This window comes from Dama dama, chromosome 12, assembly GCF_033118175.1.
Source record: "Dama dama isolate Ldn47 chromosome 12, ASM3311817v1, whole genome shotgun sequence".
In the NCBI taxonomy this organism is placed as follows: Eukaryota; Metazoa; Chordata; class Mammalia; order Artiodactyla; family Cervidae; genus Dama; species Dama dama.
The window spans coordinates 89094862-89112368 of record NC_083692.1 but is presented as its reverse complement, the minus strand read 5'-3'; the positions used below and the strand labels follow the sequence as shown (position 1 = coordinate 89112368).

General features: G+C 44.3%; 1 protein-coding gene across 9 annotated transcripts in view; it reads right to left on the bottom strand.

The window, feature by feature from the left end:
- Positions 1-8360, bottom strand: part of PARP16 (poly(ADP-ribose) polymerase family member 16) — a 37306-nt gene extending 28946 nt beyond the window's left edge. For 2 of the 9 annotated variants that reach the window (XR_009695191.1, XM_061158045.1), the window contains exon 1: positions 7791-8325. Coding sequence is in view for 6 of the 9 variants with exons in the window: in XM_061158045.1 (XP_061014028.1) it covers positions 7791-7964 (174 nt within the window). In the remaining 3 variants the exon portion in view is untranslated. Of the gene's footprint in view, positions 1-7790 lie in introns of all 9 variants that reach the window. The other 7 variants (XR_009695190.1, XR_009695189.1, XM_061158047.1 and 4 more) reach the window with 7 other exon arrangements.
- Between the last annotated feature and the right edge of the window lie 9147 nt (positions 8361-17507).

Here is a 17507-nt window from a genome sequence, read left to right as displayed (position 1 = left end):
GAGATGAGTGCAATTGTGCGGTAGTTTGAGCACTCTTTGGCATTGCCTTTCTTTGGGATTAGAATGAAAACTGACCTTTTCCAGTCCTGTGGCCACTGCTGAGTTTTCCAAATTTGCTGGCATATTGAGTGCAGCACTTTCACAGCATCATCTTTTGGGATTTGAAACAGCTCAACTGGAATTCCATCACATCCACTAGCTTTGTGGGTAGTGATGCTTCCTAAGGCCCACTTAACTTCACATTCCAGGATGTCTGGTTCTAGGTGAGTGATCACACCTTTGTGGTTATCTGGGTCATGAAGATCTTTTTTGTACAGTTCTTCTGAGTATTCTTGCCACCTCTTCTTAATATCTTCTGCTTCTGTTAGGTCCATACCATTTCTGTCCTTTATTGTGTCCATCTTTGCATGACGCGGTCCCTTGGTATCTCTAATTTTCTTGAAGATATCTCTAGTCTTTCCCATTCCATTGTTTTCCTCTATTTCTTTGCACTGATCATTAAGGAAGGCTTTCTTATCTCTCCTGGTTATTCTTTGGAAATCTGCATTCAAATGGGTATATCTTTCCTTTTCTCCTTTGCCTTTAGCTTTTTTTCTTTTCTCAGCTATTTGTAAGGCCTCCTCAGACAACTGTTTTGCCTTTTTGCATTTCTTTTTCTTGGGGATGGTCTGGATCACTGCCTCCTGTACAATGTCACAAACCTCCGTCCATAGCTCTCCAGGCAGAGACTCTATCAGATCTAATCCCTGAATCTATTTGTCACTTCCACTGTATAATCGTAAGGGATTTGATTTAGGTGATACCTGAATGGTCTAGTGGTTTTCCCTACTTTCTTCAATTTAAATTTGAATTTTGCAATACGGAGTTCATGATCTGAGCCACAGTCAGCTCCCAGTCTTGTTTTTGCTGACTGTATAGTGCTTCTCCACCTTTAATTGCAAAGAATATAATCAACCTGATTTCGGTATTGACCATCTGGTGATGTCCATGTGTGGAATCTTCTCTTGTGTTGTTGGAAGAGGGTGTTTACTAGGACCAGTTCGTTCTCTTGGCAAAACTGTTAGCCTTTGCCCTGCTTCATTTTGTACTCCAAGGCCAAATTTGCCTGTTACTCCAGGTATCCCTTGACTTCCTATTTTTGCATTAGAGTCTCCTATAATAAAAAAGACATCTTTTTGAGGGGTGAGTTCTAGAAGGTCTTGTCATTCTTCATCGAATCATTCAACTTCAGCTTCTTCAGCATTACTGGTTTGGTCACAGACTTGATTACTGTGATATTGAATGGTTTGCCTTGGAAATGAACAGAGATCATTCTGTTGTTTCTGAGATTGCACCCAAGTACTGCATTTCAGACTCTTTCGTTGACTATGAGGGCTACTCCATTTCTTCTAAGGGATTCTTGCCCACAGTAGTAGATATAATAGCCATCTGAGTTAAACTCACCCATTCCAGTCCATTTTAGTTCACTGATTCCTAAAATGTCAATGTTCACTCTTGCCATCTCCTATTTGACCACTTCCAATTTACCTTGATTCACGGACCTAACATTCCAGGTTCCTATGCGATATTGTTCTTTTCAGCATCGGACATCACTTCCATCACCAGTCACATCCACAACTGGGCGCTGTTTTTGTTTTAGCTCCATCTCTTCATTCTTTCTGGAGTTATTTCTCCACTCTTCTCCAATAGCATATTGGGCACCTACTGATGTGGGGAGTTCATCTTTCAGTGTCCTATCTTTTTGCCTTTTCATACTGTTCATGGGGTTCTCAAGGCAAGAACACTGAAGTGGTTTGCCATTCCCTTCTCCAGTTGGGAAAGGAGTACATCAAGGCTGTACATTGTCACCCTGCTTATTTAACTTATATGTAGAGTACATCATGCGAAATCCTAGGCTGGATGAAGCACAAGCTGGAATCAAGATTGTCAGGAGAAATGCCAATAACCTCAGATACACGGATGACACCACCCTTATGGCAGAAAGTGAAGAACTAAAGAGCCTCTTTTTGAAAGTGAAAGAGGAGAGTGAAAAAGCTGGCTTAAAACTCAACATTCAGAAAACTAAGATCATGGCATCCAGTCCCATCACTTCATGGCAATAGATGGGGAAACAATGGAAATTGTGACAGACTATTTTCTTGGGCTCCAAAATCACTGCAGATGGTGACTGCAGCCATGAAATTAAAAGACGCTTGCTCACTGGAAGAAAAGCTATGACCAACCTAGATAGCATATTAAAAAGCAGAGACATTACTTTGCCAACAAAGGTCCATCTAGTCAAAGCTATGGTTTTTCCAGTAGTCATTTATGGATGTGAGAGTTAGACCAAAAAGAAAGCTGAGCGCTGAAGAATTGATGTTTTTGAACTGTGGTGTTGGAGAAGACTCTTGTGAGTCTCTTGGACTGCAAGGATATCCAACCAGTCAATCCTGAAAGAAATCAGTCCTGAATATTCATTGAAAGGCTGATGCTGAAGCTGCAACTCCAATACTTTGGGCACCTGATGCAAAGAACTGACCCATTAGAAAAGACCCTGATGCTGGAAAAGATTGAAGGCAAGAGGAGAAGGGGAAAACAGAGGATGAGATGGTTGGATGGCATCACCGACTGGATGGACAAGAGTCTGAGCAAGCTTCGGGAGTTGATAATAGACAGGGAACGCTGGCATGCTGCAGTCCATGGGGTCACAAAGAGTCAGACACGACTGAGTGACTAAACTGAACTGAATTGAAGGTATGAAAATCCAGATTGACTAAAACAGATTAAGGGTGAGAGTCTATAAGAGTCCTCTTCATAAAAAGAGTCATCACAGGGACCCTTTAAAAGGGGTTCTCTACCCTGACCCCAACCAGCATCACTTGGAAGCTGGAGAGTTGTCTGCCACCATCTCATATACGGATGAGCTGATGGTGACAGAGATGATAACAGAATCTACATCACTGAGTTACTAGGAAGATTAAATGCATTACAGTCCTCCCAAAAACAGAAATAAAAAAATAATCTCAGAGATTGAGAAGTTTACATTGAGATACCAAGCATGTACCTAACGGACACTTATTGACCACACTGAATCTGTTTGTTACCACTTCCTCCACTACTCAGCACATGAGTGCCCATGAAATGATCAAATCAGTTACTAGAATAAACTTTAAACTAAATATTCTCTGCAAATAAACAAAAAACACAATGCCAAGGTTCCGCCTCAAACCAATTAAATCCGAATATCTACACATTGAGACCCAGATGTCAGTAGTATCTGAAGCTTCCCAGGTAATGCCAATTCAAGCCAAGATTGAGGCCCTTATAAAGAATGATCTTCCCAGTAAATGTTAATATTCAATTTCTAATCTGGAAATAAGCAACAAAAGCCTTCCTTAGAAAGGTCTGTTAGCTGGCGAGCCAGCAATTTCACCTTTTGGAATTTACTTCAAGAAAATAACGAGAGATATAAGCAATGATTAATGTAATAGAATGACCTTAGTTTGCTGACCAGGGATCAAACCCATGCCCTTGGCAAAAAGAGCGTGGAGTCCTAACCACTGGACTCCCAAGAAATTCCCACCACAGCATTATTTATAAGAGCAAATTTGTTTAAATTGTGTAGGAACCCAGACGAAGGACTCCTAACTGCTAGGAAGTGGAGGTACAGAAAAAGAGGTTCCAGCTGTATCTTAAAGGATGAAGGAGAGTTTGCATGGACAGAGAGGGGGTGTCCTGGAGAGGGCAGGCATGCCCTGGGGTCAGGGAAGAATCTTATTCACATTTTAATCCAGCCATTGAGGAGTCAGTTTGTCTAGACATTATAAGCCAGACCTGAACCAACAGTCATTGGGAAGTTCGGGCCCCCAAACAGGAGATGGGAATAGTGTAGACTAGCTGCAGTGCTTCTCAGGCTTTACTAGGCACACAAACACCCAGTGAAAGTTGCTCAGTCGTGTCTGTTTGTGACCACATGGACTATACAGTCCATGGAATTCTCCAGGCCAGAGTACTGGAGTGGGTAGCCTGTCCCTTCTCCAGGGAATCTTCCCAACCCAGGGATCGAACCCAGGTCTCTCACATTGCAGGAGGATTCTTTACCATCTGAGCCACAAGGGAAGCCTACAAACACCCAGAAACACCCATGCATCTCTTTAAAACGCAGATTTTGATTGGGTAGGTCTGGGGTGGGGCCCAACAAGCTGCATTTCTAACAAGCTCCCAGGTGATGCTGATTCTGCAGGCCCTCAACCACACTTTGGGTGGTAAGCGGCTGAAATTAATACAAAAGAGCCATCCCCGCCCACCTCCCACCCCCAGCAAGGGTCTGCAAGCTAATGGAGAACCAGGGCATGGTGTTTTCTAGAGGGAAAAACAAAACAAAAAACTTTACGGCTGTGACATCAGCGACAAGATTCTGTGTCAGTGATTCAGGAATGTGAACTGTACAACCTGAAGTTTGAGGGAGCTGATGTTCAAGGCTATTGGACATTCCAAGAATGCTACAGATTCTCTGACCTGAAAAGAGCTTAGTCAACTCTTTTCCCAAGAAACAGAATCAAAAACCCTCAGCCTGGGCAATCAGCACATACCCAGTGTGATTCCTCAAACATCTGACAAGCACCTCCCAGGCCAGGCACTAGGAATACAAAGAACTAGTACAAAATCGAAAAGCTGAACACTGATAGAAATGTTCTCAAAACAAGGCACTTGAGAGATGATTTGGAATTTGGGGGGCTATGAAATAATCAAACCCAGGTCTCCTATACTGCAGGAAGATTCTTTACCATCTGAGCCATCAGGGAAGCCCATGAAAGAACAGGCCAAAGCCATGCTAAGCCTCAGAGTGTGGCTCAGCAGGGGGCAGTCTCAGGAAAACAACCGTCAGCAAAGTAATTTAAGCCAGAGCTCTAATTTTTGGAAACTGCCAACATGTGTGTTACAGGTGTTAGGACACCTCACAGTGTAGAGAAAATTAATTTTAAATGGCTGAAAATGATACACTGTTGCACATTACTTCCAAGTGCTTTTAGCCAAACAAATTAAAATGGGAGAAGTTTTTCCAATAGCTGTGACACAGAAGCTCAGTTGTTCTGAAGCACATAGGATCTTCCCTGATCAGGGATGGAAAATGGGAGACTTTTAAAAGCTACAAACCTTCCTTCTCCAAGTAACCACAAAATGATCCAGAAGGCCAAGTACAGATCTGACTCCCTTTAAAGGTTAACCTTTGAGTCAGAGAGACACAGGTCCAGATGTCAAGTTCTCTGCACCTTTTCTTTAACTCATGTAACGTGGCAAAATGAAACCTAAAGTGTGTTTATCTAAGAACATGCACATGCCCCCAGAGGTCGTGCCAGGCCCTGCCTGCTGAGAGGTTTCTCCTCAGAAAGAGCTTCTGAAAGCCATGCCTAAAAGAAAACCAAGAATCTGCATGCCCCGGGCTAATATCCCTAACTCTGGGGCCTAATAAGGAATGCTAACAGGTTGGGATAGTAAAAATCTATGTTTTTTCAGTGGCCCCTGAGAGAGTGCACTGTCTAAAAATGGCCCCAAAAGGAGCCCCATGTGCAGGACAGTCTATTCCTAGAGAGGAGGCGGCTATTTGGGGCTACCCAAATTGTCAATGCTCTCCTAAGGGATTACCGTATGGGAGGAAGCGTATGCCTCAAACTGAGTGCACTAATCTCTATGGAGAGGAACGTGGGACAGGGTGAGCTCCATCAGGGGCACTTACACTTTATCACTTGGATTTTTTATAACAAGAATATAACTTATTCTTAGAATAAGTTCTTAGAAGTTATATTCTCAAGAATATAACATTACTTGTATAATTTAAATGAATTTTTTAAAAAGCATGAACAAATCAATGCGTGAACAACTCCAAAGATCCCTTGGTATTTATCCCATATCCATATCAAAGTAACCTGATTCTGTTCTAGCAGATAGAGAACATGCTGAGCATTCTAGTCCATTTGGATGTTTCTTGGGAAAAATTAATAAAAGCATATTGTGGGGCATCACCTCTGGTGAGTTTGGTCCCTCTGACCCCCAGTTTTTTCTCTCTCTACTCCTGAACAGATCCCTCTGTCACCCTGCCACCACAAGGGTCTTATACATCCTGGATGTCACTACTGCCCGCCCAAACCAAGGATAAAATCTACACATCTGGGCAGATCATGCCCAGCCCTGCTTGCTCTGGTTGGCCTCATCTTTTCCTGTTCCCCACAAAAGTCACACGGAAGCACAGACTTGTCCTTCTTGGTGAGATCCTGGTATTCTGCCCAGCCTGCTACTCCTCCTGGAATACCCCTTTCATCCTCTCAGCAACTCCAAATCCTCCATGTCCCTGGGGACTCAGCATGGTGGTGTAACTGCCCCTGGTTTAAGTGCTCTGATTCCAGCCCACTGCCAAGGCAGAGAGTCCTGCTCTGGGCTTCCATGTTGTATATAGGGCTTACCCCATAGGAGAGCTGATAAGACTGTTAACCTCTCCTTATTTCTTTTAATTTTATATCCTTAGCTCCTGGCCCACAGCAGAAACTCAGTATATATCCACTGACAGACTGAAGAAAGGGTCATTCCCCAATGCTCTGATAGCATAAATGCACAGAATTAAATATTTGAATTTGCAGAACAAACCATGGGGGAAGTCAGTCTGCTTGCCTCTTTCTCCAACCTCCCATTCCCTGTACCCTGAAACCCCTATGCACTGTGGCCAAGACCTGAAGCCCCCTCAACACATCCCTAGCCTAAGCTGCAATGGACCAGGCAGGGGCCAGGAAGCTGGGCCGTTGTCCCTTGACCATCTGGGAGTGAAAGCAAAAAGGGTCACCCAATACTGACTACCTCATCAGAGATAATTTTAAACATCTGTTGATTCTAATCATGACCAACATTCTGTTAAAACGGTTCATAATATGAAGAGATTTTCTAATGTTGAACTAATTTCACATTTCTGGTATAAACCCAACCTGTTAGTAAGTAATTATTCTTTTTATATATTGCTAATTTTAGGATCCTAATAGATGATCTCTATATTTATACTCTTCAGTGACACTGGCCTATAATTTTCTTGTATCATTCTTATTAGACTTAGTGTCAAGATTACACTACCCTATTTTTCTACTCTGGAAGAATTTGTGCAAGACTGCAATTACTTAGTGCCTCAGTGTTTGGCAGAACTCACCAATAAAACCGGGGTAGGCCTGGAGTTTTTTCTGAGAGAAAATCTCCGAGTACAAATTCAGTGTCTTTAAAGCCTATAGACTTTTGATTTTGTATTTCTCACAGAAGCAAATTTGGCAAGTTCGATTTTTCTAGGTAATTCCAAACACTTGGATTACAAAGATAACTAATATGTGGAAGGCTGACCCTGAGGTGAACTCTGCAAGAAACTAAGTGCTTCTTGAGTCATCAGAGAAATAACAGCTCACATGTGTACTGGACATATGTTACAATTTATAAAAGCACTGGTCACATATTACTTCATCTGAAGATGAGACCCGGGTGACTCTGATGACTTATGATGTCTCATTATTTGCAAAGGGATAGATAACTTCCTATTTAGCAGAATCAGCTGATTCGCTAGGAAATGCTGTGGAGGCCTACGCAACTGTTGAATTCCTCACTTCATCTCGGGGAGTCACTTGGGAGTGTCAATATCTAGGGTGTCGGGAGTGTTCTGAGCTCCTGGAAACAAATCTTCCCAAGACCAGGCTGGGGGTGTGAAGTGCGGGGCTGGCACCTTCACGAACACGGGTTCCACACACAACGCGGCCCGGACGCGGTGGCGGTGAGGGGACACTCACCAGGGCCTCGAAGTCCTTGCAGTCGTGGCGGGCATAGGACGCGGGGAAGGGCCGCAGGACGGAGTCGCGCTTGTAGCTCCGCAGGGCCGAGGCGAAGAAGCTGCAGCGCAGGTCGGCGGCCAGCACGTCACGGCCTGCCGCCTCCCTGACGGCCGCCCGGCCTGCGGGCTGCATCCCGGGGCGCCGCGCGTTGCCGAGGGAGACGCGCCGAGGTGCGGGGCGGGGGTAGGCAGGGCCAAGCCGGCGGTCAGCGCGGGGCTGGGCCCGCAGACAATGCGCTGCAGGGGGCCGGGGTCCCTCGGCCGGGGGCGAGCTAGGCGGAGAGAGGAGATGACAGGGTGAGAACGCGCTGACGAGTGTCTTCTGCTGGGGCGCCGAGGCACTCGCCGCCCAGGGAGACGGAGGGGCGAGGAGAGGGACTGGCCGGGGCCGCGGGATAATGGGGCCGGAGGCCGGGGAGCCCGGGCTGGGGGAGGGGCTATGACATGGGTGAGACGACAGCGGCCCGACACGCGTCCTCTGAGGCGGCCTGGGGTGGGGGGCTCCCCCAGGGGGGACCGCGGCCCGAGCCCGCTCCCTGCGCCGGGAGAGGCGGCGGCGCGGCCCCGGCCTTCCTGCCCCGCCTTCGACCGGCGCCGCCGCCAGTCCCGGCGCCCGCCCGGCTGCCCTCTGCGCTGCCTGCGTTCCGCCAGCTGTAGGCGTCCGCTGGCCGCGCGGCGCCCGGCCGAACGACTCCTGCGCCCCGCCGAACGCAGGGGCCTACCTGCCCTCCCCGCCGCAGCCGCCGGCGTCCCCGCGGAGCCCCGGGCGCCGCCTAGCGCTCCGCCCCGCCCAGCGAGGGCCCGCCCCTTCCCGCGTCCGCCCCCGCCCCCGCCCCCGCCCCCGCCCACTCCCAGGTGCCGGGAGCCTCCGCGCGCCCCTCCCCGCGTGCTCCCGGGCTAACCTGTGTGCGGCTCCGGCTGGTCTCGCCTAGTGAATTGCTACTACCTCCTGCCTCCCTCTGGAATCATATCCCTCCAAAATGGGCTGGTGCAGAGTCATTTAACACCAGGGCAACTGGGTCTCAGAGGGCTGACATGATTGCCCCAAGTTACATAGCCAGATGCGTGAATCCGAAATTCTGAAAACCAAAAGACTTTTCCTCTGCCTTTCAGAATTCGCTGCACTGCGAAAATCTCTGGCTTCTCAGACTAGACCTTTGAGAGCCTGCAAGAAAGGGAGCCCCTGGAGACCAATAATAGGGGAGGGCAGATTGACCCAGTTCTGCAGGAGAGAAGGGACAGACCCCCATACCCTCCGCAAACTCACAACCCCATTAAGGTAACCCCCACATTTTGGCCTCATGGTCACGTGGAAATCTAAGCACAGGTGATGGCTAATTCCTACACCAAGAAGCCCCTCAGCACCCTGCCCACACCTCCACACTCAAGCAGCCTCCAAGGGAGGAACTTCCCGAACCTTCTCCATCCAGGCTGAGTAGCACTCTGAGCTCAGAGGAGAGGTCCTTGCTCTCATTTATGTATGCCTTTGGGAAGAAGAGCAAGACTAGACCACCAGCCGTCACATGGCTTCCCAGGCTCACACTCACTTCCCATCAGTGCTGGCTGCTCCCAGGAGTCCGCAGCAAACCACATCAAACCTCTGGTTGCTGTGAAACCTGTAGTGCTCCAGAAGCATCAAAAAGTGTCTCAGAGCCTTATAGACTCAGAAAAAACCCTTCAGTCAATCAGTTCAGTCACTCAGTTGTGTCCGACTCTTTGCGACCCCATGGACTGCAGCACACCAGGCTTCCCTGTCCATCACCAACTCCCAGAGATTGCTCAAACTCGTGTCCATCCAGTTAGTGATGCATTACAACTATCTCATCCTCTGTCACCCCCTTCTCTTCCAGCATCAGAGTATTTTCAAATGAGTCAGTTCTTTGCCATCAGGTGGCCAAAGTATTGGAGTTACAGCTTCAGCATCAGTCCGACCAATGAATATTCAGGACTGATTTCCTTTAGGATTGACTGGTTGGATCTCCTTGCTGTCCAAGGGACTCTCAAGAGTCTTCTCCAACACCACAGTTTAAAAGCATCAATTCTTCAGGGCTCAGCTTTCTTTATAGTCCAACTCTCACATCCATACATGACTACTGGAAAAACCATAGCTTTGACTAGATGGATCTTTGTTGGCAAAGTAATATCTCTGCTTTTTAACATGCTATCTAGGTTGGTCATAGCTTTTCTTCCAAGAAGCAAGCATCTTTTAATTTCATGACTGCAGTCACCATCTGCAGTGATTTTGGAGTCCCAAAAAATAAAGTCTGTCACAGTTTCCATTGTTTCCCCATCTATTTGCCGTGAAGTGATGGGACTGGATGCCATGATCTTAGTTTTCTGAATGTTGAGTTTTAAGCCAACTTTTTCACTCTCCTCTTTCACTTTCATCAAGAGGCTTTATAGTTCTTCTTCACTTTCTGCCATAAGGGTGGAGTCATCTGCCTATCTGAGGTTATTGATATTTCTCCTGACAAACTTGATTCCAGCTTGTGCATCATCCAGCCTGGCATTTCACATGATGTTCCCTGCAAGTAAGTTAAATAAGCAGGGTGACAATATACAGCCTTGATGTACTTCCTTCCCGATTTGGAACCAGTCTATTGTTCCATGTCCAGTTCTAACTGTTGCTTCTTGACCTACAAACAGATTTCTCAGGAAGCAGGTAAGATGGTCTGATACTCCCATCTCTTGAGGAATTTTCCACAGTTTGTTGTGATCCGCACAATCAAAGTAGATGTTTTTCTGGCACTCTCTTGCTTTTTCAATGATCTAACGGATGTTGTCAATTTGATCTCTGGTTCCTCTGCCTTTTCTAAATCCAGCTTGAACATCTGGAAGTTCATGCTTCACGTACTGTTAAAGCCTGACTTGGAGAATTTTGAGCATTACTTTGCTAGTGTGTGAGATGAGTGCAATTGTGCAGTAGTTTGAACATTCTTTGGCATTGCCTTTCTTTGGGATTAGAATGAAAACTGACCTTTTCCAGTCCTGTGGCCACTGCTGAGTTTTCCAAATTTGCTGGCATATTAAGTGCAGCACTTTCACAGCATCATCTTTTGGGATTTGAAATAGCTCAACTGGAATTCCATCACATCCACTAGCTTTGTTTGTAGTGATGCTTCCTAAGGCCCACTTGACTTCACACTCCAGGATATCTGGCTCTAGGTGAGTGATCATACCATCATGATTATCTGGGTCATGAAGATCTTTTTTGTATAGTTCTTCTGTACTCTTCTTGCCATCTCTTCTTAATATCTTCTGCTTCTGTTAGGTCCATGCCATTTCTATCCTTTATTGTGTCCATCTTTGCATGACATGGTACCTTGGTATCTCTAATTTTCTTGAAGACATCTCTAGTCTTTCCCATCCTATTATTTTCCTCTATTTCTTTGCACTGAACACTGAGGAAGGCTTTCTTATCTCTGCTTGCTATTCTTTGGAACTCTGCATTCAAATGGGTATATCTTTCCTTTTCTCCTCTGCCTTTAGCTTCTCTTCTTTTCTCACCTATTTGTAAGGCCTCCTCAGACAACTGTTTTGCCTTTTTGCATTTCTTTTTCTTGGGGATGGTCTGGATCACTGCCTCCTGTACAATGTCACAAACCTCCGTCCATAGCTCTCCAGGCAGAGACTCTATCAGATCTAATCCCTGAATCTATTTGTCACTTCCACTGTATAATCGTAAGGGATTTGATTTAGGTCATACCTGATTGTCCCAGTGGTTTTCCCTATTTTCTTCAATTTAAATTTGAATTTTGCAATACGGAGTTTATGATCTGAGCCACAGTCAGCCCCCGGTCTTATTTTTGCTGACTGTATAGAGCTTCTCCACCTTTAACTGCCAAGAATATAATCAACCTGATTTCGGTATTGACCATCTGGTGATGTCCATGTGTAGAGTCTTCTCTTGTGTTGTTGGAAAAGGATGTTTGCTATGACCAGTGTGTTCTCTTGGCAAAACTCTGTTAGCTTTTGCCCTGCTTCATTGCGTACTCCAAGGCCAAATTTGCCTGTTTCTCCAGGTATCTCTTGACTTCCTACTTTTGCATTCCAGTCTTCTATAATGAAAAGGACATCTTTTTTGGGTGTTAGTTCTAGAAGGTCTTATAGATCTTCATAGAATCATTCAGCTTCAGCTTCTTCAGCATTACTGATTTGGGCATAGACTTGGATTACCGTGGTATTGAATGGTTTGCCTTGGAAACGAACACAGATCATTCTGTCATTTTTCAGATTGCACCCAAGTACTGCATTTCAGACTCTTTAGTTGACTATGAGGGCTACTCCATTTCTTCTAAGGGATTCTTGCCCACAGTAGTAGATATAATAGCCATCTGAGTTAAATTTGCCTATTCCAGTCCATTTTAGTTCACTGATTCCTAAAATGTTGATGTTCACTCTTGCCATCTCCTGTTTGACCACTTCCAATTTACCTTGATTCATGGACCTAACATTCCAGGTTCCTATGCAATATTGTTCTTTACAGCATCAGACTTCTCTTCCATCACCAGTCACATCCACAACTGGGTGGTGTTTTTTGCTTTGGCTTCATCTCTTGATTCTTTCTGGAGTTACTTCTCCACTCTTCTCCACTGTAGTAGCACATTGGGCACCCTCTGACCTGGGGAGTTCATCTTTCAGTGTCCTATCTTTTTGCCTTTTCATACTGTTCATGGGGTTCTCAAGGCAAGAATACTGAAGTGGTTTGCCATTCCCTTCTCCAGTGGACCACAGTTTGTCAGATCTCTCTACCATGACCCGTCCAACTTCGGTGGCCCTACACAGCATTGCTCATAGTTTCATTGAGTTAGACAAGCCTGTGGGCCATGTGATCAGTTTGATTAGTTTTCTGTGATTGTGTTTTCATTCCAAAAAGACCGTTAGTGCCCTGAAAATCCTGGGAGCTTCAAGGGACTCAGGAACTCTAACATGACTGCCAAAGGTCAGACCCAGAAAGGCAGAGCCTATGGCAGGGAGGCAGGGGGTCTGGGAACTATTGCTCCTCCTCACTGTGGACCCTCAGACAAGGCCACCTTACTGGCCTCAAGGGTTGTTTGTTGGCTGAATACCTGAAATATGCTTTTCACTGAGTATGCTATCTCACACATGAAATGAGAGTCGCACTGTTCATACCCATGTTTCAGGGGGTGTGGAAAAGTCTCTGAGGATGCCACTGTAGATTCTGGGAGTTCTTAAAAGCAAGCTGGGTTATCTAGTTCCATATCACTGTGATTCTTTTTATTTCTTTAAAGCAGCTTTATTGAAATATAATCCACAGCCCATACAATTTACATTTAAAGTACAAAACAAGAGTTTTTAGTACATTTGCAGATATGTGCAACCATCACTGTCGTGAATTTAAAAACATTATCACCACATCAAAAAGAAATCCTGTATACTTAGGCTATCACCACCCTATGCTCTCAAGTACCGCAGCCCTAAGCAACCATTAATCTGCTTTCTATCTCTTTAGGTTTGACCTTTCTGGATATTTCACATAATGGAGTCATACACTATGTGGTGTTTTGTGACTTGTTCTTTCACTTAGAGTATGATGTTTTCAAAGTCCATGTTGTAGCATGCATCAATACTTCATTCTTTTTAGGGCTGAATATTATTCCATCATCTGCATATACTACCTTTTGTTTATCCATTCATTACTGAGTGGTCATTTGGATTGCCTCTACCTTTTGGCTATTATGAGTAAGTGATGAGGCATTATTCTCTTGCTGCTTTCAAGATTCCCTGCTTGTCTTTGGCTTTGGGCATTTTTATTCAATACTGTGCTGTGTCTGTGGAACTCACTGAATGTATTTTATTTGGAATCCATTAGATTCCTGGACGTGTAAATGGTTATTTTTATAATCTGGGACGTTTTTAGCTGTTACTTCATCACATATTTTTTCTCTTCCTTTCTCTTGTCCCTTCTTCTGGTACTCCCATTACACATATGTTGATGTGTTTAATGGTGTTCCACATTTCTCTGAGGCTCCGGTCATTTTTCCTCAGTGTTTTCCTCTCTGTTCTTGGATTACGTAATCTCTCTCAGTCTATCTTCAAATTTGCTGGTTCTTTCTTCTGTCAGTTTACATCTACCACTGAGCCCTCTAGTGAAATTTTCATTTCAATTATCATACTTTTCAACTCCAGCATTTCCATTTGTTTCTTTTTGAATAATTTCTCTTTCATTTCTATCAATAAAGTAGTCTCTATTTGATGTAACATTATCCTTATTCCTACCTTTATTTCTTCAATCACTTCCTTTAGTTCCTTGAACATATTTATAAAGGTTACTTTGAAGTTTGCCTGTTAAACCCAACATCTGGTTGCTTTCACAGGCAGGTTTTGTTGACTGTTTTTTCCCCAGTGTATGAGTCACGCTTTCCTATATCTTTGCATGTCTCATAATTTTCTGTTGCAATCTCAAGGCCAGGTTATCACCTGTGCTTCTGACCAACTAGCTGTAAATCAGAGGCTTCCATGTCCCCCTCCTTGGATTTGATTAATTTGCTGCTGTGGTTCACAGAATTCAGAAAAAGTTAACTTCCTAGAGTATAAAAATATAGAATCACAGGAGGAGTCCAATGAAAGCAATGACAGGGCAAATATGTGGGAAGGGGCTTTCTCCATGCTCTTTCGGGGGGCTTACCATTCCCCCAGGATCACTACATGTTCAGAAACCCCAGAGCTCTCTGAACCCCGTCCTTTTTGGACTTTTATGGAGGCCTCATTAGTTAGGCATGGTTGATCCAATCATTGACCACTGGTGATTGATTCAACCCCCATCCCCATCCCCTCTCTAGAGCTGATTAATGTCATCATATCAACAGTGATAAATTATGTTGATGTATATACCTTTGAAATGAAATGATGAAAATAGCAATACACCTATGTAGACTTCCTCTCAAAAACACATTACCCTAGTCTGATCATGAGAAAGGGTTTCCCTGGCAGCTCAGTCAGTAAAGAATCCACCTGCAATGCAGGAGACGCAAGTTTAATCCCAGGGTCAGGAAGATCCCCTGGCGAAGGAAATGGCAACCCATTCCTGTATCCTTGCCTGGGAAATCCCATGGACAGAGGAGCCTGGTGGCCTATAGTCCGTGGAGGTGCAAGAGTCGAACATGACTTAGCAACTAAACCACCACCACCACCAATCGTGAGAAAACATCAGACAAATCCCAGTGGGGGAAGGGGGCCTTCGTTGGTGGTCCAGTGGTTAAGGGTCCACACTCCGATGCAGAGGACATCGGTTTGATCCCTGGTCAGGAAACTAAAACTGCTGTGGGGCAACTAAGACCATGCGCTTCAACTAGAGAAGCCCCAGGCACTGCAAGGAACAGCCTCACAACCACAACAAAGACAGTACAACCACACACACAAGAAAAACACCCGTAGAAGAGGAGTCTATGAAATACCAGTATACCTCAGAACTCAAAAGCATCAGAACAAGGAAAGTCTAAGAAACTCGGAGGCCAGAGGACCCTAAGGAGACATAACTACTAAGTAAAATGTAGTATCCTGGGTAGGATCCTTGAACACAAAAATGACATTAGATAAAAACCAAGGAAATCTGAATAAACTATGGACTGTTGATTCATTAGTTATAACAAATGTACCATATTGATAACATTAGTGATTGGGATGACTGGGTGTGGGGTATACGGAAACTCTGCATTATCTTCACAATTTTTCTTTAGAATTTTAAAATGTTTGAAACTTTTCTTACAAAATTAAGTCTACTTAAAAAGCCGATGTTGCTAAATTGAGTTTAGGTTATACATGCAGAGTTAATTTATGATACAAAATCTATGAGTATAATTTTCTATATTTATATATTAAAAGGGGAAACATGATTAACTCAATATCCACCTACACTGCAAGAAGAAAAAAAATGCAACATACTAGGAGTACAATGCTATTAGCTTAATCAAAACAATTCCACCAAATAACTTTTGAGGTCCAGTACAAAATGAAGATGCAGGATCATTTTTGTCTTTATATATGTGCATGCTAAGTCACTTCAGTCGTGTCCAACTCTTTGCAACCAACCCTATGGACTGTAGCCCATCAGGCTCCTCTGTCCATGGGATTCTCCAGGCAAGAATACTGGAGCGGGTTGCTATGCCCTCCTCCAGGGGATCTTCTGGACCCTGGGATCAAGCTGGCATCTCTTATATCTCTTGTATTGGCAGACGGGTTCTTTACCACTGGCACCACCTGGGAAGCCCTTTTTAATATATATTTTATTTACTTATTTTTGGCTGCCCTGGGTCTTCCTTGCAGTGGGCTGCTCATTGCATTGGCTTCTCTTGTTGCAGATCAGGAGCTCTAGGCACACTGGCTCAGTATTTTAAAAATCTATACTAGCCCCCAAAACTACAATGTATTAAGGGTAAAGTAAATCTAACCAAAAAAATCTTTGTTATAAATTTATAAAACTATGAGGGACTTCCCTGGTGCCTTAGTGATAAAAATCTGCCTGCCAGTGCCTGGGGCATGGGTTCAGCCCCTGGTCCAGGAAGATTCCACATGCCTTGGAGCAACTAAGCGTGAGCTCCAGAGCCTGTGAGCGGCAACTATCCAGCCTATGTGCCGCAACTAATGAAGCCCACGCACCTACAGCCTGTGCTCCGAAACGAGAGAATCCACGGCAATGGGAAGGCCAGCACCACAATGAAGAGTAGCCCCTGCTTGCCACAACTAGAGAAAGCCTGTGCAAAAGCAATAATGCAGACAAAAAGAGGCGTGTGTTTTTTTTTTTAATAAAATATTTAATTTAAAAAGCTAGATGAAAATACATAAAAATAGACGTCAATGATGGGGAAGATTCACAATGCTCATGAATATGGTACATGATGTTATATGATATCTAAATATAATGGAAAATGTAATAAAATGGGGACTTCCCTGGTGGTCCAGTGGTTAAGACTTGGCATTCCAATGCAGGAGGGTACAGGTTTGATTCTTGATCAAGGAACTAAAATCCCACATGCCTTGAGGTCAAAAAACCAAAAAATATAAAACAGAAGCATTATTGTAACAAATTCAACAAAGACTTTAAAAATGATCCACATCAAAATAAAGAAAACTTTTTAAAAATGTACCTTGCTGCCCCCCTCCCAGTTTAAGAAGAAAGATAGTGCCAACACCTTTGAAACTCTCTGTGGTCCTTTCCCCAGTCACACTCATCACTCCCTACTGTAAGTAACCACTATTCTGGACTTCATACGAACAATTACTTTGCTATCTATCCTCAAGGCCCGCCCCAACCTCAACTATCAGAAAATTATTTTATTTAAAAGATACCAAAAAAGAAAAAAAAGATATCAAAGTCCCAGTGTGCAAACAGATAAACTCAAAATGTCTCTACTAGACCAAGCCGGAGTTTAGATCATAGGCAGCCAAGCCACGGCTTTGGCCCTTAAAGTTGGTGCTAAGATATTTTCGGCGATCACTCCGACTCATTTGCATACCCACAATGCACTGCAAATAGTTTAATAGTTTTCGAGTTTAATTTAAATAAAATTTTACTTAGTTGAACTTTCTAAGTGTGAAAACATTATTTTCAGAATTCCTTGAATAAATTTCCTCAGGTAGTAACTTTGCAAATAGTCACCATCAGTGTAGTAGGAGTTGTAGTTACTGGAAAAACGAATTATGGTCAGCAACAGGT